Genomic DNA, 27,197 nt, shown 5'->3' on the forward strand with positions numbered 1-27,197 from the left:
GCCACACCTCTCCCCTACCACGGCAAGGCTCATGGCACAACCACAGGCTTGAATGGCACAACCTGGAGGCTCGGAGGTTGAGGTTTGTGACCACATTTCCCAAAGGTTTGGGTTAGGCTTGCCAATCAATAGGAGATTATGCATCTCCAGCATCAAATTGGCCTGGTAAGCCAGTAGTATGGGGCGTAACGTTCAACGCCCGTAAATAATGTGCAGCAGACACTTACACATTTTGGTAGATAGATGCGGAGACGCTGTTCGTCTTAACTGGGATAGAAGTATCCATCTTTGACAAGGTACTGGGGTTAAAGTGGTTGGCCACTGACTGCTCAACCACCGGTGGCTTGTCCTTGACATTCATTTTGGCAAAACGTCTGGTTTGGACATTGCCAGTCAAAGGTTTTCAAAATTGCATTTGGCTTCAGCCATGCAGGCTGAGAGGAGTTGTTTTCCTGGGACAGTGCTAGAGGGGAGTTTACTCCTGTCATACCAGTCCCTCTCCGATTGCTACCCCCCATGGCTTCAGGCCACTCAATATGCTGCCTGTTTGCTGACATCAATGAGCGAATATCTTATCTGCCATCGATGCCCAGCTAAGCTAGCAGGTTCTATGGCTCCAAAAAACAGCTAAAAAAGTGAAACGTAACTAGCGTTCACCACTTGCGCTAGTAGCCTAGCTAGTTAAGTCAGTGCTGTCCGGAAAAGCTAATCCTTTTACAATGTGAACGTAGCTAGCGTTTGCCATGAGGGTTAGTAGCCTAGCTAGTCAGCAAAGTTAGCGCTAGCTTCCTTTGGCTATGTTGGTCTTGCAATGTTATCTCGACCGATAAGCAGTGACGCTAGGATGGTCGGTCTAGCCAATGCCGATGAAGGGTCGACCTAAACGAGAGAGCAAACTAGTAATTCTACCCTTCCAAGTAGAAAAGCTAGTCGTAGGATAGCTAGCCTTGCAGCGAGCTAGCCAGGTTAGCTAAGCCTTGCAGCTAAGCTAGCTATGTCTCCGCAGTTAGCCGTGTGATGCTAGCTACAAAAGGAGACAAAGGAATAAAGGCACTGAAGCTAATTCTTACCCGAAAATGTCACTCAACACAAAAGACATGAGCTGATAAGGTTACGCCACCGAGTGCAGGGCTAACGGCACATGTGAACAGTTAAACAGGAAAAAGTATCAAGTCGAGGTGAGCTGGGGAGAGCCAAGTAGAAGTCTTCTGTGAGGAAGAGAGGTGAGAATGAGAAGAGGGAAGGTGAGTGGCTCTTTGGTATGAGGGCTCCCTCATTCGCCACTTGACCGGTCTGATTAGTCCTTCAAGCTACTTATGTCGAAACAAGTAATTGAAAGAGAACCAGTGTGCGTCTTTGACATTTAAGTACCTGCCCTTTTATCATGTAGAAGAGGATAAGAAGAGAACTCCCTCACCATTGTTGTTCATAGGCCAAAGAGCTACAGTATATTTTCCTCTCATCCAACAAGTGTAAACAGAGTTTGCATGGAGTTACACTCTAATTTTCAAAACAACATTGGCACTGAGTAGAACAGGTTAGACAGATGACATGAAAATAGAGTTCTTTGGCCACACACAACAGTGGTGGGTTTGGCATCAAAATGAGAATGCATGAGCAGAAATGAATCCCATACCAACTTGTGGTGAATTTTATTGAACCTTTATTTTATCAGGGAGTCATACTGAGACCAAGGCTTCTTTTTACAGAAGAGCCCTGAATTACACAAATTACAGAAAATAAACATCAATATAAATACAAAATGGAAGAAGGAAACCAGGTCACAAAAAAACCACATGAATCAGTAATGCTGTCCTCAAATCAGCGTCCTGACTTAGAGGCACCACAACATCACATGGTTAATTGGCCACACATCAACATTTTGAAATGGCCATGTCAGTCTCTGGACTTGAAACCTATTGAAAACCGATGGTTTGAATGAAGAGGGCAGTCCAAAGGATGTCAAGGATCTGGAAGGATTCTGGAAGGAGGAATGGTATAAGATCACTCCCAATGTGTTCTCCAACTCATAACATGTTTTCAAAAAAAGCTCAGTGCCATTATTCTCGCAAGGTAAGGTTCTGACAAGGTATTGAAAACAGGGGTGTCAATCACTTTGATCCCTACGTTTTCCGAGAAAAAAAAAATTATTGTTAAAAAAATTCTCTCTGAGACATTGTATTAGTATTAAACAATAGAATTTCAACATTTTTTGAACATACAATATAGCTCAGTATTAGAATTATTTATTTTCTAAAGTAATTTTTTGCTCATCTTTATCAAGGGTGTCAATATTTTTGGGCACCACCGTATGTGTGTGTGTGTGTATGTGTGTTACCGTGACTGATGGACTTGATCTCGATGGTTTTGGGGATCCTTTCCTCGGGGGTGGACACCACACCCAGGGGTTAGTTAGCTATAGTTTTGGACGGACGGACACGCACGCACATATACACACACACACACACACACACACACACACACACACACACCATTCCCCAATCATTATTTGTAATGGTTTAGGATCTCCTTAGAACCACTATGACACCTAGTATGTATATAAAACACACTGCCGCAGGGCTCCTATACAAGCACACTATGTGTGTGTGTGCGTGCATGTGTGTGCATTCTCTCTTCTCTACCAGCGTCACCACGCAAACATAAATAATTGGCTAACGGTACCGCTCCATCAAGTCTGACACCAACAGGCTCCGAAACAGCTTCTACCGCAAGCTATAGCTAACAGAATGAATTTGCCCTTGTATTTAATTGATTTTTTCACTGACTCTACACACTCACACTCCATGACACATAACATGCACACACACATTTATACCAACTCCACACACCTGACATTAAAACTTTAAACTTTAAACACAGTGATATCTAAGCTGGGAAGAAAGACTCAAGGTCTTTCAACATGCTCTTTGTAGCTTCAATCACTTCTCAGTGTGTTCTCATCCTCCTAGATCTGCTGGCTCAGGCTCTGCACACTCTTGGGTTGCATCCTACCTGGCAGGTCGCTCCTAGCAGGTGACGTGGAGAGGATCTGTGTCTGCACCACATGTGCTCACTACCGGTGTCCCCCAGGGCTCAGTTCTAGATCCTCTCCTCTAAACACCAAATCATTCGGCTCCCTCATATCCTCACAGTTGCACCTATCAACTATTCTTCTCCTTCCCACCCCTTCTGACACCCAGGTGGCGACATGCATCTCCGAGTGCCTGGCAGACATCTCAGCTTGGAAGTCAGCCCACCACCTCAAGATCAACAAGAAGGAGCTACTCTTGCTCCGGCGGGGAAGGCCTGCCCGCTCCAAGACCTCTCCATCACAGTTGACGCCATGGGGTTCCCCTCCCAGAGTTCAAAGAACCTTGGTGTGACCATGGACAACAATCTGTCATTCCCTGCAAACATCAAAGCAGGGACTCACTCCTGCAGGTTCATGCTCTACAACATCCATAGAGTACGACCTTTCCTCACACAGGAAGCGGTGCAGGTCCTCTAGGCACTTGTCATCCCCTGTCTGGACTACTGAAACTCTGTTGGCTGGGCTCCCCGCTTGAGCCAGAAAGGACCAAGCAGCGTGGTAACAGGGAGCAGAGGGTTCAAGACTCCTGGACATGGGAGGAGATATTGGACGTCAAGGGACCCTGGGCACAGGCTGGGGAATATCGCTGCCCCAAAGAAGAACTGGAGGCAGCTAAAGCTGAGCGGTGGCGATATGAGGTACGGTAGCGCAACATGCACGAGAGGCAGCCCCCCCCCCCCAATTATTTTTGGGTGGGCACACTGGGAGATTGGTGGAGTCAGGCGATAGACCTGAGCCAACTCCTCATGCTTACCGAAAGCAGCATTGTACTTGTCAGGCACCGTGTTATGCGGTGAAGCGCACGGTGTCGCCAGTACGCGCTCATAGCCCGGAGCGCTATAGGCCAGCCCACCGCAAGTGCCATGCGAAAGTGGGCAACCAGCCAGGGTGGATTGTGCCAGCTCAGTGTGTTTGGTCTCCAGTACGCCGTTTTGGCCCAGGGTATCCTGCACCGGCTCTGCGTGCTGTGTCTCCGGGGCGCTGGGAGGGTACAGTTCACCCTATGCCTGCGCTCCGTCCGTGCCGGGCAAATGTGGGCATTGAGCCTAAAGGAGAGGTGCGAGTGGTATGCACCAGATCTCCAGTGATCCCCCACAGCCCGTTCCATCCAGGGCCTGTCCGGAGCTGCCAGAGCCGCCCTCCTGTCCGGAGCTGCCAGAGCCGCCCTCCTGTCCGGAGCTGCCAGAGCCGCCCGTCTGTCCGGAGCTGGCAGAGCCGCCCGTCTGTCCGGAGCTGCCAGAGCCGCACGTCTGTCCTGAGCTGCCAGAGCCGCATGTCTGTCCGGAGCTGCCAGAGCCGCCCGTCTGTCCGGAGCTGCCAGAGCCGCCCGTCAGTCAGGAGCTGCCAGAGCCGCCCGTCAGTCAGGAGCTGCCAGAGTCTCCCGCCTGTCCGGCGCAGCCAGAGTCTCCCGCCTGTCCAGCGCTGCCAGAGTCTCCCGTCTATTCGGGGCCCGCTGCAAGGGTCCCCAGTCCGGGGTCGGCGGCAAGGGTTGCCGCTCCAAAGGCGCCACCTAAGTGGGCCAGGACTAAGGTGGAGTGGGGTCTACGTCCTGCACCAGAGCCGCAACGCGTTGAAATGCGGGCGGTTACTGTCACGTCCTGACCTTAGTTCCTTTTTTAGGTCTCTATTTTAGTTTGGTCAGGACGTGAGTTGGGGTGGGCATGTTTTGTTCTGTGTGTTATATTTCTATGTGTTTGGCCTGGTATGGTTCCCAATCAGAGGCAGCTGTCAATTGTTGTCTCTGATTGAGAACCATACTTAGGTAGCCTGTTTTCCCACTTTTGTTTGTGGGTGGTTGTTTTCTGTTTTGTGTGTATTGCACCTTGCAGAACTGTTCGTTTGTCGTGTTGTTTTTTGTTCAAGTATTCGTATTTATTAAAAGTATTATGAATACTTACCACGCTGCACCTTGGTCCTCTTCTTCTTCTCCCGACGACAATCGTTACACCACCTAACATCAGGAAAGCAGAGATCCTGCCCATCTTCCCGAAAACGTCTGAAACCCTACTTCAAATTGTATGTCACTTGCGCCAAACACAACAGTGTAGACTTTACCGTGAAATGCTTACTTATGACCCCTTTCTCAACGACGCAGAGTTAAAAAGAAAAATTAACAAAATTAACAAAATAAAAAATGAAGTGGTAACAACAAGATAGCAATAACAAGTAGCTACTCGTTCCCTAGCCTCGGGCTCTCCACTGGCACACAATTAACTCATACTACAACCAGGGTTCCCCAAGTTGGGGGATTGTTTTTGGCCTCCCAAGTTTGTTATTGGACATAAGACTAAAAACACCAGCAAATCAGCTCCAAGTGATTTTAATTCAGGAAATGTGTTACGAAGTATTCCCAAGCATAATAAAAATAGATATATGCAATCGCATACAAACGTAAGCAAGGTTTGAAATGATGTTTTAGTCAAATATTATATCCGTTTGGGCTTTTTGGGGTCAATTTGCAGTCTACAAAGGATTTGTAATGATGTTCCAGCCCCCTGACCATCCACTTAAAAAAAAGGTATAATTGGCCCGTGGCTGAGTCTAGTTGATGATCCTGGTCATACACACACACGCAGGCGCCCACACACCCACAGACCCACACAAGAAGTGCATGCAACATTTAAAAAAGGCGAAGTTGTAAGAGCCCCTATCATGTGTGTGTGAAGGTCACAGATTTGATGGTGGCTTTTAATTGGCCCTTTTGAACAGTTGATGTTCTCTTAACGAGAGTCTGTTAGAGCTTGTTACAGTATGGGCATCATTACTCCACCATCTCTCTGCCTGACAGCTTTCTTTCATCTACTGAAGGATGCATGCCACAATGTGTAGTGTGTACCAATCTCAGGAGCACTCGGGGTAAGGGTTCCATGCGAGTACTCAAAGAACAAACTGGAGTGTGTGTGTCTACGTGCATAATAAATGCCACTCAGCCACAACCATGTCTAACAAGAGTCCAACTGTAGCCACAGGACTACACACTCATACTCCAACATAAAACATTGAATGAAATGACTCAGACCCCCCCTCCTTTAACCTACTAAAATAGAAGATTCCAGATCCCTGAGGGATCAACCCGAGCCAACAACCTGCAGAGAGCAGTAAATCACACAGAGCAGCTTACACAACACATCCGCTCCCTAGCGTCGCGTCAATCTGAAGATATATATTCAACTCGTCATGCCTTACAATAGCCATTCATTTTGTTTGGATTCAGACTGTTGCGTTCCCCAGGAGAACATTTGGTGAACAATGATGGGAAGCTGTAAAGTGGAGTGGGTGTGTATGTGTAACTGGCTACAATGTGCGTTGTGGATGTGATGTGCGTTGTGGATGTGCGTGTACACACGTGACTCGGTGTGTGGCACTAGGAGGTGGACCAAGGTCCCCTGCTGCAGTGGTTCTCAAAACCTCTCCTGGGGAACCGCCAAACGTTACACCATTTTGATGTAGCCCTGAACTAACTCATCTGATTCACCTACAAGTCAAGGGCTTGATGAGTAGTCAACAAGTTGAATCAGGTGTTAAAGCTCTGGAATAGTTTAGATACATGGAAAGGCTGGGGTCCCCGGGGAGAGGTTTGAGAACCCCTGCCCTACTGTGCAGACAGCCTCTCTGAAAACAGAGAAAGAGACAGGATACAAATAGGCACTAATGATGATATTAAAGTTCAATCTATAGCCCTGGATACCACGACGGTGCCAGTCAGCTCCCCCTGTGCCATCTGCTGGGTTATGTGACATCTGTGTTCTCCAAGAACACACTTCACACATAACACACAATACTGTATTCCCAGCCCTGAACATTCAACTGTCTATGGCAACATCTCCCAAACTCGGTCCTGGGGACTCCAAGGGGTACACGTTTTGGCTTATGCCCCAGCACAACATAGCGGATTAAAATAATCTAAGTTTGATGACGAGTTCATTATTTGAATCAGCGGTGTCGTGCTAGGGCAAAAAAACAAAAAGTTCATCCCTTTGGGGTCCCAAGGACCAAGTTTTGGAAACGCTGGTCTATGGGCCCTTGGCCATAAGCTTGTAAACATGAAAAACATTGGCATTTAAAGATCCAATCACTTGATTAAAACGGACCAGTGAAAATATGACTACTACTCATTCTAAACTAAGCTCACGCTAATGACCCTAATTTGATGAAAAAAAACAACAACAAAAAACTCCAATACACATTGTATTTACCTCAATTCACCCACAGATTGTTTAAAATAACTTGCAGCTTGGTCTTCCCCATTATGACTTTGCAAAGACACTGACACTAAAACCTCAACTTTGATGGCACACTAAATAAAGGGGTACCCTTCTTTTTCGCACGGTTTCAGACATGCCAAATTGCACTTGCGCAAAGGGGTTTTTGTGATTGGTTAAGGGAGGAGTCACCTGCACAGGTGAAATTAATTGGCAATCAAGACAATTGTAAACAATAAAAATATCAATCTTTATTTCTTTGACATAGCATATCAAAGATAAACCATACTCTCATCATACTATAACAAGTTACACAATAACTATACAACAATAAACATTGCATTAACTTTTGTCATTTATGTTATCGAGCTATATTGCTGAATGAATAGTACTCTCGGTTTTGACCTCCGTCCATGAGTTTTAGCTGAGTGATGAATAGTAGGGAAGATAAGGGAGTTATAGGTCGACTACACCCAGAATGCAAAACTGTCAGGGGAACTAAATATGATTTCAAACTGTGTATACAGGCAACATATTCAACCTCCCTGTAGTCCTACTCTGCATCATGTCCAAAAAGACCGAATATAAATCTAGATTCATACAATTCCCTATAAATAAAAGGGGACAAAGTATGAGGGCAAGCAAATACAACCAAAGAGAATCTCTGTAGATTTCCCATCTCTGTCACAACTACTCTCTGAGAACAATGGGAGTGTGTAGGCTATATGAATATCAAACTCAAATTAAAAGTGAATACATAACAAGCATAAATACCTATTTATAAATCAATTCTATATATTTGCTTCTCTTTAAAACAGAAAGGACATTTCATTTGGTTGAGAGAAAGGTCTGAGAGCATAGGGATGTCTGTTCCCTGCGTCCCCACCATCCAGACAATAAACAATACAATAATATAACACAACAGTAAATGTAAAATGCACTTTATGCATTAACATGATACGTTTAACAACATATGACATTGGCATATTGGTATAGACAGGATGGTTTGGCAAGAGGTCTTAAACATATGAAAACACAATGGAAAAAGACAAAGGGATTTCAAAGCTGCTCCACACTGCATTGCTGCCTTTCAGGGCAGTGCAGATGTGTCCAAAAATATACAAAGAACCTAAACCCTACCTCCTAATATCTCCAGTATCTAGACAACACTATACAGCACAACCCAAAACGTAGACCAGGTCATTTCGGCCAGTTATTTCTAGTTAAGCTAATTGATCCGCTATACTTAGATAGCTGGTCTATACACTTCTTCTGTGTGTTAGAATACAGTGGCATCCCATCTCCCTAGGGGACATATTGTACGGTTTTACCCAACAGCTCTGACCTACAACGAGCTACACTAGACCTTCCAGGTAACAGAAACTCTTTTGGCAGTTGATCATGTAAAACATTGTTATACACTTGATATTGGAATCCTCTTTGGAGTGTGTACAGTCCATATCGGCCAGTTAGGATGGGTGGGTGTGTGTGAGTCATGTGTGTGTCACTTGGTGTGTTTGCATGTGGTGTGTCACAGTTACCAGCCATTAAAGGTGTGTGTGTGTGTGTGTGTGTGTGTGTGTGTGTGTGCAGATGGTCAGATGTCTACATCTCATGGGTCAGGACTTGGTGCTGTGCTGCCACCCCGTTGGCCTGCTGTGGCTGTGGGTTGACCAGTGTGTTGGGTGGCTGGCCGTTGGGCTGGGCGCCGGTCTCGTTTAGCCTGCGAACGCGGTACACCTCGTAGTGGATGCTACTGGTGATGTCCTTGATGTTCTGCATGTGGGTCCTGACAGAGAGGAAACACAGATGAAGATTAAGTGAGCAATGTAGCCCAGAGAGACATCAAGCGTCATCCAAACACTGCTCAAACACAGTATCGCCATCACTTCAAACCCAGTTAATATTCACCTGATGAGAAGGTCTCGCAGGTGGGCGAACTCACAGTGCGCAATGTTCTCAACTGCAAAAACAGAGTAAAGAAAATGAAATTGCATTCTATGGGATAAACAGCAAGTGTTTTCTGTTTACAGTTACTCAAATAATATACAATACAATAGCCACGTAAGCATATATGTTGTGTATCAGGGTGTGTGTAACAAGTTAAATGTCATGTGCTATTCTACACTCTGCCACAAGATGGGAGTGTTGTGCCAAAGACAGGTCAAGGAAGCCCATTTAACTTGACATCTGCCACAATCATCTTAAATCAAGATGACACCTTCCATTACAAGTAATTTAACACATCTCAGCTCCCTCGGCAAGTCAGACAGTTTAACAAACTCTTCCATGTTTGAACGATCGATTATGTCAAGTACACAAAATGAAAAAGGAGCGTTATTTATGTGAAATCGCAGCACAGGAAATTGCATTCCATTTCATTCCTCTTAGGGAGGGGCGGGGGAGAGGAGGGGGGAGAAGAGGGTGTTGCTGTGTGACCACCACAGTCTGTGGGTGGGTGTACTGATTCACGTGGTGGTGGGTCTCCCTCAACCAGGCTGGTTTTTAAATGTTTCTCGGGCTAACACTTTCCTCCACCCATTGCAAACATGGGACTAACACGTCAAACCACACACAGAGACCGACACGTTGTATATGTTGCCCTATTGGGCACCAGCCCTCTCTGACTTAATGGAACGAGAAGGTGGGGGAGGAAGAACGGTCGATAGTGAGAAAGAGAGAATGACATTGGGGCAGTGGTAAAGGAAAAAGAGAACTTAAGAGACGACAGAAAGAAAGAGGAGAGAGGGAGAAAAAGTGAGAGCGAGTAAGAGAATCAGCGAGAGAGAAAGAAAGAAAGAAAGAGAGGAGGAGAACGAGAAGAACCAGGTCTTGGCCATGAGAATCCTGGGCCCACAGGCCTCCCTCCTCTTGTGGCCTAATTTATGATATCGGTGCAGACGTGCCCAGCAGCTTCCTCTCCGATTGCTCCCTCCCTCTTCAACCTTTCCTCCCTTACGCCCTCCTTCACTCCGCCTGAGCACACTAACTGCCTGGCTGGGTTAGAGTCATTGTTCCCTCAGCCAGGGGACAACCACATTACTCACTCTTATCACACCCATGCTCGCAAACACACCTTTGTCTTAGAGTTCAATTACAGTCCATGGGTGTTTAAAGAACACCTTGACAGTTCCAGAACAGGAACTAAGTACCAGAACACTAGAAAGCTATGTATGCTAAGCTCTGGTTGGTTGGTTCTTTGAACAGACCTAACAGGAATAGAGGTCCAGAATAATATAGTTGTTCTATACAAGTGTGGAGTGATGAAAGGAGCATTCACCAAGGGCCAAGAGGGGCCCTGAAGGGGACAGGTGCATTCTGGGAAGGAAACAATCAGCCCTCCAGTGAAAAGGAGCTGTGACTCGCTCGCTCTCCTTTTCCCCCCCACTGTGTTTTTGATAAAGATGGCTCAGTAAATCCTCCTTGGGTCTGTGACTCAGAAATGTCTTTAGTCACAGACCAGAGAAGAGTGGATATGAGAAACACGCGCTCATAGTCACAAAAGACTCAATCATTTGGCCGGGACTTAAACATGTACTGGCAGCAGTAACATACGTATGCATGGTTTCTCCACTGTACCGTGCAGTCCAGCCAAGTAAATCTGCTTCAGCCCATTTGACAGGATCAGTTTGACAGGGATAGTAAGGGTTGTGTGTGTGTGTGTGTGTGTGTGTGTTGAATTACCTTCTATGGTTCCCCACTTAGTTTTTCTGCCCAGAAGCCTCTTTCCATTGACCTGGTACTCCTGGTTGCTCCCCACCACAGCAAATGGGATCATCTCCTGAACCCACACACACAGTTTAAGACAAACAATTGCTTTGTAATGAATCCATGCGTCAGTGTGTGTGTGTATGTGTGTGTGTGTGTGTGTGTGTGTGTGTGTGTGTGGGGGGGGGGCTATACACACACTGTAAACCCACCCTGATCTTATCATTGATCATCCTGTCATCAGAATCCTCGTCAAACTCTTCCTGAGGGTAGACGTCGATCCCGTTGGCTCGCAGTCCTTCCCTGATCTGCACAAACATATAACAGAAACGCGTCACAATCTGACACCATGTTGCAGTGTCACATCAAATGTACTGTAGAAGCCCAGGGGAATGGAAGCTGAGACTTGTATCACCGTCAGAATCCATCGACAGTAAATAAGCCAACTGGTACTCATTCTTCCAACTCAACTTTCACTGGGTAACTGCCAGCAATAAAAAGATAAAGGATTCATGCAGATAGCCAGATTGTTAGACCAGTATGAGGTCACCGTGACTGAAAATATAACAGAACAGGAAATGACTGACCTCAATTCTAGAGTAGCTCACTCCGAGTCCACCGTAAACACTGCTAAGGCTGGTGTTGACGTGAAACGATCTTTAATGATCCTTAACATGGAGAGTTGATGTGGAGGTTAACCACTAGTACACAAATATACAGCCAGACACCCAGGTTTACAAAATGGCCGCCGCCTTCTATGTCTTTATAATGGCTGGAAGACAGACGAGAGTGAGAATGACAGGCTTCTCCTGCCAGCGGTGATGGCCTTTAAATGAATGAACATTCCGCTCACAATTACTACTTTGACAGTTTCCACTTGGTCGACGATGAACAGGTTTTCTAAATTTCTCTGTTTATACTTCTTGGAAAGTTTAAACTTGTAACTTTCTCAGTCTTAGGCCTATATGATAAGCCTACAAAAGTCGGGGGAATATGACCAGAGCACACACGCACGCACGCCCCCAACGAACTGTGGACACAGAGGGTAAAACAATAAAAAGCTCTCTGGTTCCCTTTGCGTGCATGTCAACTGCTGCAGGGAACAGAGAACAAGGAAGAAACGTCAAAAAATAATAATTAAGATCACAATCCCAGGGTCGTACATGGCCCAGTCCATGCAGCCAACCAAAACAAGCTGGTTACAAGCCCCAGAGCTTCCATCTCGCCTGCCCTTGTTCTCATTGGCTGTTGTCGAGGAAAATGGTAGCCAAGTTGCACAGCGTGTTTCCTCCTCCAGAATTAATAAAGTTCTGTCTCTCGATGCCAGAGAGGGGGAGACTAGCGTCCCTCGAGTGTGTGTGTGTGTGTATGTTCTTTTCTTCTGACAGGCTGACCACCAAACACACACTGGAACAGGGGTGGGTGGGATGCAGAGGCCTTTATTAAAACTAAGCCAAGCAGGTCATTGAGGCCTGTGTATCCTGGTATGGTGCAACTTTCAAGAGAAAGCAGGAAGAGAAAGCAGTAACGGAGAATTCCATCGAATTCTAAATCAGCAGAGATGGCCTCTGTACCATAGACATGAGTCATCAACAGAAAGGGCTGCGCTTTCTTTCACGGAGGAGTAGCTACTGACGGACCTCCACCAGACAGCCTCTACCGAGCAGCTACCAGACAGCCTCTACCGAGCAGCTACCAGACAGCCTCTACCGAGCAGCTACCAGACAGCCTCTACCGAGCAGCTACCAGACAGCCTCTACCAAGTGCTGCATAAACCTTACTCTAAACTCTGGTGGGGAACTCCTCATCTGAGGTCCTGTGTGGCTTCTCCATCTCCTGTACCCAGTAGCTTATTGCTAATAAGAGACTCGCCTGCTACAGTAAACTGGCATCTGTGCAGGCGTCAGCTGCCTCTGAGGTTTACAGAAAGCTGCAATACTGTAAATGAATCACTTCTTAAAATGCTCCTTTCTGGCTAAATACATCTGTTAAGTTTTCCAGGGTTTCATACCACTACTCCCCAGACTGGGCAGAGTACAGTAGTTTATCCAGATGACTGCTGTGTGTAATGCCTGGCATCGCTTCATACCGGCCTGTGTGTGATCTTACCCTCTCGTTACCCTGTCTGTGTGTGTGTGTGTGTGTGTGTGTGTGTGTGTGTGATCTTACCCTCTCGTTACCCTGTTTCTACCTTGCTGTAAAGGCCTAACGTCAGCCCAGGTCAGGTTGTTGTAGTGCAAAAGGGACTAGTTTAAAAGCAAATCTACAGATCAACGTCATAGGCTTTTTGTGTACACACACGTGCATGTATACACATCACACACACCTTACCGTCTGTTTGAAGAAGTCCCTCTCCTCCAGGGTGAGTGTGTCTGCCTTAGCGATGACAGGGACTATGTTGACCACTTTACTCAGACGACTCATAAACTCCACATCCAGGGGCCTCAGACTGGAGAGAGAGAGCGCGAGAGAGAGAGAGATGTTAACAAGATAACTTCAAGAGTAAAGGAGATATTTTCTGATCAAATCAAATGTTATTTGTCACATGAGCAGAATACAACAGGTGTAGTAGACCTTACAGTGAAATGCTTACTTACAAGCCCTTAACTTCTTAAAGAATTGTTGGTTAAGAAAAATGTGTTAAGTATAAAATAGATAAGTAAAAAAATTGAAAATAATAGTAACAAATAATTAAACAGCAGCAGTAAAATAACAATGGTGAGGCTATATACAGGGGGTACCGGTACAGAGTCAATGTGCGGGAGCACCGGTTAGTCGAGGTAATATGTACATGTAGGTAGAGTTAAAGTGACCATGCATTGATAATAAACAGAGAGTAGCAGCAGCGTAAAAGAGGGGTCTGGGTAGCCCTTTGATTAGCTGTTCAGGAGTCTTATGGCTTGGGGGTAGAAGCTGGCGTCTTTGACAATTTTTAGGGCCTTCCTCTGACACCGCCTGGTATAGAGGTCCTGGATGGCGGGGAGCTTGTCCCCACGCACTACCCTTAGTAGGTGCCTTGCGTTCCGAGGCAGAGCGGTTGTCATACCAGGCAGTGATGCAACTAGTCAGGATGCTCTCGATGGTGCAGCTGTTGAACCTTTTGAGAATCTGAGGACACATGCCAAATCTTTTCAGTCTCCTGAGGGGGAATAGGCTTTGTCGTGTCCTCTTCACGACTGTCTTGGTTCGTTTGGACCATGATAGTTTGTTGGTGATGTGGACACCAAGGAACTTGAAGTTCTCAACCTGCTCCACTGCAGCCCCGTCGATGAGAATGGGGGCGTGCTCAGTCCTCCTTTTCCTGTAGTCCACAATCATCTCCTTCGTCTTGATCAAGTTGAGGGAGAGGTTGCTGTTCCGGCACCACACAGCCAGGTCTCTGACCTCCTCACTATAGGCTGTCTCATCGTTGTTGGTGATCAGAGAGTGTGATCACACAGTCGTCCGGAACACTGATGCTCTCATGTTACTTGCCTCGAAGCGAGCATAGAAGTAATTTAGCTTGTTTGGTAGGCTCGTGTCACTGGGCAGCTTGTGGCTGTGCTTCCCTTTGTAGTCTGTAATAGTTTGCAAGCCCTGCCACATCCGACGAGCGTCGGAGCCGATGTGGTACGATTCAACCTTTGTCCTGTATTGATGCTTTGCCTGTTTAATGGTTCCTTGGAGGGCATAGCAGGATCTCTTATAAGCTTCCGCAGATGTTGCCTGTAATCAGATGTTGCCTGTAATCCATGGCTTCTGGTTGGGGTATGTACGTACAGTCACTGTGGGAACAACGTCATCAATGCACTTATTGATGAATCCAGTGACTGATGTGGTGTACTCCTCAATGACATCATTAGGATCCCGGAACATATTTCAGTCTGTGCTAGCAAAACTTCCTGTAGCTTAGCTTGGTAGGTTATATTGTACTGCAGCACTGTGGTATAATTTAAAACATGTCCAAAATGTGTATTCAATCACAAAGGACATTTCTTTTGAGTATGATAGAGCAGTTGTGGGGCAATGGATGTCACATCCACTGATGACTTTTCAGTCATGGATGTTATGAGACAGATATACCACTAGGGGGCAATGATGGTCCATTGTCTATTATTTTCTGATCGATGACAACGTGATTGTGCAGCAGTGTGCCAGTATAATCCTAATTCTCAAATTTAAAAGACTAATCTTTCCAAGGTTAAACACAAAATGGTTATGAACTGCAACTGATATAAGCCTGCAAACATATAAAGGTCGTCTCAAGATTTGTCATGGACGGCAGCTTTAGGAGGTGAAACGTGTTGGATAACGCAATTGAATACATATCTATATTGAGCATCATGTGATGAGAGATATTGTCCTCAACTAACCACTCACACAAAGCTTGTGCATCCTACTAAGTCTTCAGAGCTTCTCTACTCTTCTGTCCTCCTAGAAACCTTCTCTCTTCCCCCATCTCATCTCTTTCTATCCTGTACACACTCTCCTCTCTGTTCTCTATCAGAGGAGAATGCATGGGAATGTTCAGGCAATAGCTAGCCTGGCAGGGCCTCTGGTTGTTCCGTATGTCTAGATTCTGAAATACACATTTTCACATTCATTCATTCAACGTTGAAAATATGAATATCTAAACACTACCCTTTTTTGATGTTGTTCATTTTAAGACATACCGTGTGGAACAATACTCTATACAAGTACATCACATTTACAGAGTGGGCTTTCTGCTAATTCTGAATTTCTGATAATTGTATGAGCACCGACATAGCTCCCTCTCTTTTCCCCCAAATCTCTTTTCAGTCTCTCTTTCTTATGGCATCACCACTCTCTGCCTGGCTGGCAGTAATGCCTCTGGTTGTTCCCCACTCCAGCTCCTCTCCTTCTGCTCTCCTCTCCCCTACAATTATCCCAGCCATGCTGGGTCACCCTGGTTCAAAGACCTGGAGCAGCTGGACTATAGAGGGGCCCCTCAGGAGAGAGGAGAGACAGGCACACTGAACCGGGCGGGAACAGAACACAACACGTGTCAATGCACGTCATACTAGGGTGTCCTGAGAGAAACCCACGTGACACGGTAAGGGAGAGAGCGAGGAGCGACAGAGACAGACAGTCAACACCACTTCATGGCATAGGGAAATAAAAGGAAAGAAGGAGAGTGTGAGAGAGATCACCCACCCCACCCACACACACAAAATGCACTCCTACACACTAAACATATGTACCGTACATATTTATGCACACAGAGAGACGCCATATGCTCAAATTCTCCACTTCAAAAAGGGAAATAGTCAACTTGGTAGCTGTGTCTGCAGAGGGAGGGCTGAGCTGTCAGTGCTAACTCTGTTCTGTGGTCAAAATGGAAGCAACCATGTAGATGAGGGGGGGTGACCGCACCGTAGACTGCTCTCTTCCCACTTTTTCCGATGCCTTTAATAAAAACCCCTCACGGGTCAAGAGAGTCCAAGTGCAACATTGCCTGGCGTAACCGCGGGTTACCCTGGTAGTTCTCAAGGAAAGCATCCTTCACGAGGTAACACGAGGACAGCCGAGAGGGGAGGAGTGCCGGTCAACCATTCAGTCTACGGCTGCTATGCACTTCCATTGAAAACAGGTGCGGCCAAAATGGCATCTTATTCCCTATACAGAGCACTACTTTTGGCCATAGCCCACAGAGCATAGGGTGCCGTTTGGGGCGCATCCTATGTCGATGGAAAACCGGTCGAGCTACTAAAAAAAGAGACCTTGAAGCAAATTGCTGACACTTAAAGTACTCTAACTAACCCAAGGGGCAATACCTTTAAATTGAAGTTTGACAATAAAAAGAGCCACCACCATTGGGCTATAAAACTTGATGTCTCTGCTATTATTTGGTGATATGGGATGCCAGGATTACTGAATGTTCAGTGTAGTGTCCATTACGGACATAATGGCACCAAAGCACGGAGCTGTCCTAGACACATGGGTTCATTCCCAAATGGCATCCTAATCCCTATGTCGTTCCCTACTTTTGACCAGAGACATAGGGGCCCAGGTCAATAGTAGTGGACTAAAATAGGTAACAGGGGGTCATTTGTTACACAGCCATGGGGCACACACACACACACACACACACTGCAGCTGTGGTGTCACAAGGAGGTGAAAAACTGTGTCAAACAGGGACACACACACACACACACTCCTGAGTATAACTAATGGACAAACAGCCACCACCTGGGTGTTTAAAAACTGTTCTATTAGTAATGCATACACATCTAGAAGACTGCAGGACCTTGACAGAATCTTTACATGCTCTGAGACCGACTGAAGCCACTTAACGACTTCCCCGTCGATTAGAATAAAATGCTTTTAACTTTGCATGAATGTTGAGGATTTTGATGTTTATATTTCAGTTAGTTAATATGAAGTAATTCTCAAAACTTTGCCACGTCCGCGGTTCCTGGTCAAATACACAAATGTATCCTAAACGTTTTATTGTACATACATGGTCTTAGTCTTCCTGGCACTCATTGTTTTGCTTTCACAGTCTATACGTTTGGGTACTATAGCATCTGAGTCTTTGTGAAACCTGATTCCCAAAGCGATTACCTCCGAGTCTCTTGTGACGTCCACAAGTGGTCGAGAGAAAAGGGGGGCAGTCTAGAGGAAGTGGTGAAGTCCCAGACAAACAGTGTGTGTGTGTGTGTGTGTGTGAGAGAGAGAGTGTGTGTCCATAACTCACCAGTGTCCAGTTGGTGGTATGAAGTACATGCAGCAGTGAACCCGTGAGTCTGGGATCCTCTTCTTCCTGTTGATGTTGATCTCCTCCTGCAGGTACTGCTCATACTGGTCATTGATGAACTTCATGATTGGCTGCCAGCTGATGGGGGGGGGGGGGCACATGGGAAATGGAGTTCACAGACAGGCGACATCCCAGTCATTCACTCTGTGGTAAGGGATAAAAATGAAAAACTACAACTCACCAGTTCTCGTTGTTGATGTGGTCCCCAAAGCCGGGAGTGTCGATTACCGTTAGTTTCATCCTCACGCCTTTCTCTTCGATGTCTAGACAGAGAGAGACACAGGAGAAATCCATGACATGCATTACCTTGCTAAATGTATACTGATTACCACAGATCCGTATGTGTGTATGTCTGTGTGTGTGTTACCGTGGCTGATGGACTTGATCTCGATGGTCTTGGGGATCCTCTCCTCGGGGGTGGACACCACAGACTTCCTGCTGACCTTAGACTTGAACAGGGTGTTCATCAGGGTCGACTTCCCCAGACCACTCTGACCTGTTAGAGACCAACACAGGGGGTGAACTATAGGTCTGGACACACAAACAGGGGCTTCTCCTCAACCATGAGGCTCTTCTCACCTGTCGTGAATGTGTTTCCTGACTCTGAACAGAGACCCTACACACAAATTGTGAAAGACGAGAAACATTCCAGCCTGCTGTAGGGTCATTCCAGCCTGCTGTAAGGTCATTCCAACCTGCTGTAAGGTCATTCCAGCCTGCTGTAAGGTCATTCCAGCCTGCTGTAGGGTCATTCTAGCCTGCTGTAGGGTCATTCTAGCCTGCTGTAGGGTCATTCTAGCCTGCTGTAGGGTCATTCCAGCCTGCTGTAGGGTCATTCCAGCCTGCTGTAGGGTCATTCCAGCCTGCTGTAGGGTCATTCCAGCCTGCTGTAGGGTCATTCTAGCCTACTGTAGAGTCATTCCAGCCTTCTGTAGGGTCATTCTAGCCTGCTGTAGGGTCATTCCAGCCTGCTGTAGGGTCATTCCAGCCTGGTGTAGGGTCATTCCAGCCTGGTGTAGGGTCATTCCAGCCTGGTGTAGGGTCAATCCAGCCTGCTGTAGGGTCAATCCAGCCTGCTGTAGGGTCATTCTAGCCTGCTGTAGGGTCATTCCAGCCTGCTGTAGGGTCATTCCAGCCTGCTGTAGGGTCATTCTAGCCTGCTGTAGGGTCATTCCAGCCTGCTGTAGGGTCATTCAAGCCTGCTGTAGGGTCATTCCAGCCTGCTGTAGGGTCATTCCAGCCTGCTGTAGGGTCATTCCAGCCTGCTGTAGGGTCATTCCAGCCTGCTGTAGGGTCATTCCAGCCTGCTGTAGGGTCATTCTAGCCTACTGTAGAGTCATTCTAGCCTACTGTAGAGTCATTCCAGCCTGCTGTAGGGTCATTCTAGCCTGTTGTAGGGTCATTCTAGCCTGCTGTAGAGTCATTCTAGCCTACTGTAGAGTCATTCCAGCCTGCTGTAGAGTCATTCCAGCCTGCTGTAGGGTCATTCTAGCCTGCTGTAGGGTCATTCTAGTCTACTGTAGAGTCATTCCAGCCTGCTGTAGGGTCATTCCAGCCTGCTGTAGGGTCATTCCAGCCTACTGTAGAGTCATTCCAGCCTGCTGTAGGGTCATTCCAGCCTGCAGTAGGGCCACACACTCCTCCACACTCCTCACCAAGACCCAGAAGAGGACTGGCCACCCCTCAGAGCCTGGTTCTTCTCTACATTTCTTTCTAGGTTCCTGCCTTTCTAGGGAGTTTTTCCTAGCCACTGTGCTTCTACATCTGCATTGCTTGCTGTTTTAGTCTGGGTTTCTGTATAAGCACTTTGTGACAACTGCTGATGTAAAAAGAGCTTTATAAATACATTTGATTGATTCCGCCATCTCCCCATAGGCATCCATTAGCAGCAGGCATCGGCAGCCCAGCCGTGCCAGCTTCATTAACCTTTATGGGGACACTGCTGCGGTCTGAGGGGCTTTAGGGCTGAGATTAGGGTAATACATCTCACAGAGAGGCCTTACGAGTCTGAGTTACATCTCCACTGACCCTTCACACAATGCCTTTAGAGAGGGACAGAGAGTACTGCTGCTGTGTCAAACTCTGTCCTACCCCCCCCCCCACCCCCACCAATAGCCACTATAACATGTACAGTGGGGAGAACAAGTATTTGATACACTGCCGATTTTGCAGGTTTTCCTACTTAGAAAGCATGTAGGATTCTGTAATTTTTATCATAGGTACACTTCAACTGTGAGAGACGGAATCTAAAGCAAAAATCCAGAAAATCACATTGTATGATTTTTAAGTAATTAATTTGCATTTTATTGCATGACATAAGTATTTGATACATCAGAAAAGCAGAACTTAATATTTGGTACAGAAACCTGTTTGCAATTACAGAGATCATACGTTTCCTGTAGTTCTTGACCAGGTTTGCACACACTGCAGCAGGGATTTTGGCCCACTCCTCCATACAGACCTTCTTCAGATCCTTCAGGTTTCGGGGCTGTCGCTGGGCAGTACGGACTTTCAGCTCCCTCCAAAGATCTTCTATTGGGTTCAGGTCTGGAGACTGGCTAGGCCACTCCAGGACCTTGAGATGCTTCTTATAGAGCCACTCCTTAGTTGGCCTGGCTGTGTGTTTCGGGTCGTTGTCATACTGAAAGACCCAGCCATGACCCATCTCCAATGCTCTTACTGAGGGAAGAAGGTTGTTGGCCAAGATCTCGCGATACATGGCCCCATCCATCCTCCCCTCATTACGGTGCAGTCGTCAATGGCCCCTTTGCAGAAAAGCATCCCCAAAGAATGATGTTTCCACCTCCATGCTTCAAGGTTGGGATGGTGTTCTTGCAGTTGTACTCATCCTTCTTCTTCCTCCAAACACGGAGAGTGAAGTTAAGACCAAAAAAACTATATTTTTGCCTCATCAGACCACATGACCTTCTCCCATTCCTCTTCTGGATCATCCAGATGGTCATTGGCAAAGTTCAGACGGGTCTGGACATGCGCTGACTTGAGCAGGGGGACCATGCGTGCGCTGCAGGATTTTAATCCATGAAGGCGTAGTGTGTTACTAATGGTTTTCTTTGAGACTGTGGTCCCAGCTCTCTTCAGGTCATTGACCAGGTCCTGTCCTTACACAGCTCTCTGGTTTTGGCCATTGTGGAGAGGTTGGAGTCTGTTTGATTAAGTGTGTGGACAGGTGTCTTTTATACAGGTAACGAGTTCAAACAGTTGCAGTTAATACAGGTAATGAGTGGAGAACAGGAGGTCTTCTTAGAGAAAAACAGGTCTGTGAGAGCCGGAATTCTTACTGGTTGGTAGGTTGGTAGGTGATCAAATACTTATGTTATGCAATAAAATGCAAATTAATTACTTAAAAATCATACAATGTGATTTTCTGGATTTTTGTTTTAGATTCCGTCCCTCACAGTTGAAGTGTACCTACGATAACAATTACAGACCTCTACATGCTTTGTAAGTAGGAAAACCTGCAAAATCGGCAGTGTATCAAATACTTGTTCTCCCCACTGTATGCACACTATTGCGCAACATACCCTTTGCTCATAACTATCCCAGTCACTGGAGGTCTGCCTTTCTCTGATGTCTGACTCCACTTTAAGTGGGTGTTTCTGACGTCTCTGACGTAGCGCTGACTGAATGCTGCAATTTGCCCGAAAACAACTATGAGGATTGTGATGCATATCAATGACGACGTGCCGACAAGAGAAAGATATAGCCTAGTCAGAGAACATGGAAGTCTGGCGTAAAATGTTTTACTTATTGAATTGATCTTCCTACATGATGGCCATGAGAGACCTTGCCCAGATGGGTCTTCGTTGACTTGGTACCTTGAGTTGCCACCTTTATTTTAAACAAAACCATTCCAATGAACCACTATGACAGCTAGTATGTATACAAAACACACTCCCGCAGGGCTCCTTTACAAACATACTGTGTGTGTGTGTGTGTTTCCACACTCTACTCTACCACCATCCCCTCCGACAGCCACGCAAACACAGAGACGTCTAAGCTGGGAAGAGAGACTCGAGGTCCTTCAACATGCTCTTCGTAGCTTCAATCACTTCTCACCGTGGTAAAGTACAGGTAACTGCCAAAATAAAGGAAACACCAACATAAAGTGTCTTAATAGGGTGTTGGGTCACCACAAGCCACATCAGCTTCAATGCACCTTGGTATAGATTCTACAAGTGTCTGGAACTCTGTTGGAGGGATGCGGCACCATTCTTCCACGGGAAATTCCATCATTTGGTGTTTTGTTGATGGAAAGCGCCGTCTCAGGAGCCACTGTTCAATTCGGTTGAGATCTGGTGACTGAGACACGCGCAAGCTGTGGTGAGCTGAGGGCAGAGTGGAGTGTGCTAGAGCTCTTCACCATTAATGGGCATCATTACTCCACCATCTCTCTGCCTGACAGCTTTCTTTTGTACTGAAGGATGCATGCCACTATGTGTAGTGTGTACCAATCTCATTTAAAGTCTTTCTCTCTGGGGATGGGTAGATGTAACAGATGTGATGGTGAGGACGTGTGTGTGTGTGTGTTTAAAACCATTCACTCACATCCATGATCTCAAAAGGGTGTGTGTTGCACGCGTGTGTGTTTTGCTTGTGCGTGTTCACTGTTCAACACCACTCACCGACGATCATGATGTTGAGCTCAAAGCCCTGTTTCATGGCCTTCCTCCTCATCTGCTCCAGGATGGCATCGATGCCCACGTAGCTGAAGTCACCAGCGCCATGTGACGCTCCCTTGGCAGGGGGTTGCGGGTGCGGCGGGGTGGACATGTTGCTGTGGCTCGGCTTGACCTCTGACCCTGATGATGTGTGAGAGAGAGAGAGATATCAGTGTTCAACATGGAACATTTTATATAGGGGAGTTCCATCTCACTCGTCACTGTAGCTGCTGATCAATGAGTAGATTTCACGACAGTTCACTGAATTCCAGCTGGTTATATCAAACTGTACTGAACCCAAACTACACCGGACAAATGAAACTTATCAAACTGATTCTACACAACGGTAGTGGCATGTTTGGTGAATATCATATGCTCTGGGTATGACGGTTAACACCTCCACCTCACACAATAACTCAGACTCTTAACAAGAGTCCAACTGTAGCCACAGGAAAAGACACTGCATACACCGACACTGCATACACCGACACTGCATACACCGACACTGCATACACCGACACTGCATACACCGACACTGCATACACCGACACTGCATACACCGACACTGCATACACCGACACTGCATACACCGACACTGCATACACCAACACTGCATACACCAACACTGCATACACCAACACTGCATGAAATGACTCAGAACCCCCCCCCCCGTCCCGTCTCCGTCTCCGTCCACACCCAACCGTCAAACACGGATCCCTGAGGAATCTAACTGAGTGATGCAGCCAACAACCTATAGACTGTAGCCCAACAAATTACACACAGAACAGCGGACAAAAACACATCCGCTCCCCTATGTCACATATATCTGAAGTACATGCGTGTGTTGTGGTGAACAATGGCGGCAAGCTGCAGCTGTAAAGTGGATGTAGTGCTCACAATATTTCAAACTACAAATAAAAAAATAAAAATAAGTACACAGACTCGTGTTGTAGAATAGTAGCAGTTACAAGTTACCACTCACCTGAGTGAGTGACTGGGAGGCAGGTAGATGAAAAGTACAGTCTACAGTGACGTAGACCTCAGATAATCCAAAGTCGTTGAAGAGAAGGTGTGACTGCCTATCGTAGCAGGGCTAACTGCCAAAGCAGTGTCTGGACGAGCCTACTGAACAGACAACAAGCTGCTTTCAACTGTTGCATGTACACACACACACGCGCACACACACAACGTTAGCTCCGGCGTGGTGGGAGGAGACAGTTGGGTGTTTTTCCCTTTTGACAGCTGTGGTATCATCTACTGCTCGAGGTTTACAGACACTCCAAAACCACAGACAGAGGCGTAATCACAGCCAGCAAAATAGCTGTGAATGAATATAAAAATGCGATCAGAAAATCCACAGACAAACCTCAAGACAAAATGTCCATATCCTGTAAACACGGACCACTATCAACGTGCTCCAGACAAGAGGGAACTGTGGCTGTCGTTTCCAGTGCTTCACATTCTAGTTTGTGTCCATGCACTCACAGTAGGAGAGAAAGTGGGACTCCCTTTCGAGTTTGACAACGTCAGCTCTAGCGGCCTGTGACAGGTCATTGTAACCACCTCACCCTGCTCCTTGTCGCGGTGTGCCCGTTGACCTGATGAATATGGATTGAGTATCAACAGCCACGTCTGTCTTTACAGCGGAATCTTCACCTCAGTCTCTGGGTTTCCTGTTCATCACACAAGCATCCACATCCTCTGGCTTTAGCTCGCCGGGCCTGATGATTCAAGTCTTGCGTTTTGTTCCACCTTGCACACCGGAAGTCATTGTCACACTGCGCCTCATTTCCTGTCCATGTCTGATAACGACAATTGTGAGCGTGCCCATAAAACACGCCGCCTCCGACCTGACACTAAATTAAATGTCACGTGTAGAAACTTCTCCAATGGCTTTCTGCACAATACGTAAGCATGTTGTGGAACCATTACAGCAGGAGCTTTCGTTTATTTGGACTGGGAAGTACTAGACTTTCCACATGGAAGCCCTGGGAAAAGTGCTGCTAATAAACTTTTAATAAACAGTGTTCCCAACTGGTCTATCGGAGCAAGAATATCAGTGCCAAACGGGACCCTCGCCCAGTAACTACCACACACGCATACATCACCTACACACACTTCCCACCCACACACCCTTCAAAAACCCACACCCCAGAATGTAGGACTCCCAGTAGAATAATGGGAACGCCTGGGAATCTCTGAACGGAATGCCCGTTTCTTCTCCACTAATAGTCAGAGCGAGACGACACAATAGAAGAGAATGAGTAGGTGGTGATGGTGGGGATGGACCACACCTTCACTAGCCGGCATCTGTGTGGAGCTGCAGTCTCGACCTTCGGTTTCCCAGACCCTGTGATGATTGATGGAGGCTAAGACACCACAGAGCGGCTTGGCTGAAACGTCCTGGGAACATGAACTTCATAGACGAAAAAGCCGTGCCTCTTCACCGTCATCAATCAACACACATCATCATCAGAGTACTGGGTTTTGTTTCTATGTTCCCTCAACACTCAGCACTCTTCAACTTCTTTATGCGCCTTCATTAAGCTCACATTAAACATTCGATCAAATAATGGGGAAATGTGAACCCTTTGGTCGGATGAAACCGCCCCTACTGTATGTAAGAGCAGATGTGCGGTGCTGCTATCCCTGTTGAACAGACAATTCCATGTAGTGGGAATAAGATGTAGAAGTACACACAGAGTGCTCATTTGATGTTAAAGGGGGAGGGAAAGCATGACACAGTGGCATGTACAGGGCCTTTGTTGATGTTGTGGCGCCTCCCTGCCTGCCTGCCATTGCTGGTTTGCCTCTGAAGCTAAACAGGGTTGGTTCTGGTCGGGACCTGGATGGGAGACCAGATGCTGCTGGAAGTGGTGTTGGAGGGCCAGTAGGAGGCCCTCTTTCCTCTGGTCCCCCCAAAAACGTATATCCCAATATCCCAGGGAAGTGATTGGGGACATTGCCCTGTGTAGGGTGCTGTCTTAAATAAAGACTCTGTGGTCACTAAAGAGCCCATGGTACTTATCGTAAGAGTAGGGGTGTTAACCCCGGTGTCCTGGCTAAATTCACAATCTGGCCCTCATACCATCATGGCCACCTAATCATCATCATCATCATCCCTAGCTTCCAATTGGCTCATTCATCCCTCCCCTGTAACTATTCCCCAGGTAATTGCCATAAATTAGATGTGTACAGTCAACTTATCTGGTAAAATAAGAGTTAATTAAAATACATTTTTAGAAAAAGAGTAAGGAAGTGCAGGAAGCAGCCTCTCTAAGAAAGAGACAGGATACAAACCGTCACTGTTGGCATATTAATAAGGGTCTATGAGCCATCCCACCCCTGGGTACAAACAATGCCAGCTCCCCCTGTGCCATCTGGTGGGTAACTTCTGTGTATACACACACACACACACACACACACACACACACACACACACACACACACACACACACACACACACACACACACACACACACGCAGAGAGAAAGGAGAAAAATGGGTGTTGATGGCAGTTACATTACTCAGGCCTGAGAATCTGCTGTCTGAATTCTTTGTTCCTGTTTGACTGGCACAACAGACGAGAGCGATCAGTTTCACTCTCAGACCACTGATCAAATCTAATTTTATTGGGTCGAATACACATGTTATTGTGGGTGTCGCGAAATGCTTGTGTTTCGAGCTACAACAGTGCAGTATTATCTAACAAGGCAATATCGAACAATTTCCCAACAATACACACAAATCTAAAGTAAAGGAATGGAATTAATGTCCACTTCTCGTCTCTAGCCTAGTCTGGCCATAGGCCTAGTCAGAAACATTTCATCTTCCAAGGACCCTTCCTCCTCATTTATGAGCTACAAGAAAAACAACATTGGGGTTTTGAGAATCCAGGCTTTTATAGAAAGCATTGCCTTCCTTTTATGAGTCAGAATAGCGGCCAGGCACTGGCAGCCTTTGAAGCCTGCTGGGTCTCTGGCTGAGTCACCTGATTAAAACGGACCAGTGAAACTATGACTACTACACATTCTAAACTTAACTCACGCTAATGACCCTAATTTGATGTGAAAGCCCCTTCAATACGCGTTGCATCCAAACTGAAGACGAAGGGCCCCTAAGCCCAACAAAGCAGCTGTTGCTTATTCAAACGCAATGAGATGTTTGACCTGTAAAAACACGTGACTAGCTGACCCCAGAAAGAACCCCTCAAACACAACATCAAAGTATTTGTTCCACTTATTAACACTTCAAACTGACTACCAAACACAGTGTTTACCAGAACTCTGAAAACAGACAACTGGTAAGACTGGGGTTGAAAAAAAGGCTAACTGACATTTCTGACTTGAGTGTGACAAGAGATTTAAGTATTAAGGGAAAGCATGTGGAGCTGCTTTCCTTGCATGGATGAATGAATAAAATGGATGGACGAGACCCTAACAGCTGCTGTTTCCAGACTCCACAACTAGATTTGCTCCATTGGGAACCACCTCTGATTCATCTAAACACTGGTTCGTTACACTCATCCCAGATCAATGTGGTCCATGTGGACACTCATCCTAGATCAATGTGGCCCATGTGGACACTCATCCTAGATCAATGTGGCCCATGTGGACACTCATCCTAGATCAATGTGGCCCATGTGGACACTCATCCTAGATCAATGTGGCCCATGTGGACACTCATCCTAGATCAATGTGGCCCATGTGGACACTCATCCTAGATCAATGTGGCCCATGTGGACACTCATCCTAGATCAA

The 27,197-nt window shown here is 46.5% G+C and overlaps 1 protein-coding gene across 5 annotated transcripts in view; it reads right to left on the reverse strand.

Moving 5' to 3' along the window:
• Window positions 1-7,519: 7,519 nt before the first annotated feature.
• The window catches only part of LOC135523844 (septin-9-like), a 62,245-nt gene continuing 42,567 nt past the window's right edge, over window positions 7,520-27,197 (reverse strand). For 4 of the 5 annotated variants that reach the window (XM_064950819.1, XM_064950809.1, XM_064950828.1 and 1 more), the window contains 9 exons: window positions 22,402-22,578; window positions 18,126-18,254; window positions 17,940-18,021; window positions 17,699-17,836; window positions 13,333-13,450; window positions 11,214-11,309; window positions 10,978-11,074; window positions 9,205-9,256; window positions 7,520-9,082 (listed from right to left, as the gene is read on the reverse strand). In XM_064950819.1, coding sequence (XP_064806891.1) covers window positions 8,899-9,082; window positions 9,205-9,256; window positions 10,978-11,074; window positions 11,214-11,309; window positions 13,333-13,450; window positions 17,699-17,836; window positions 17,940-18,021; window positions 18,126-18,254; window positions 22,402-22,578 — 1,073 coding nt within the window. In that variant the 3' untranslated portion in view covers window positions 7,520-8,898. Of the gene's footprint in view, window positions 9,083-9,204; window positions 9,257-10,977; window positions 11,075-11,213; window positions 11,310-13,332; window positions 13,451-17,698; window positions 17,837-17,939; window positions 18,022-18,125; window positions 18,255-22,401; window positions 22,579-23,419; window positions 23,647-27,197 lie in introns of those variants that run through there. The other variant, XM_064950836.1, reaches the window with a different exon arrangement.

This window comes from Oncorhynchus masou, chromosome 4, assembly GCF_036934945.1.
Source record: "Oncorhynchus masou masou isolate Uvic2021 chromosome 4, UVic_Omas_1.1, whole genome shotgun sequence".
Taxonomy (NCBI): domain Eukaryota; kingdom Metazoa; phylum Chordata; class Actinopteri; order Salmoniformes; family Salmonidae; genus Oncorhynchus; species Oncorhynchus masou.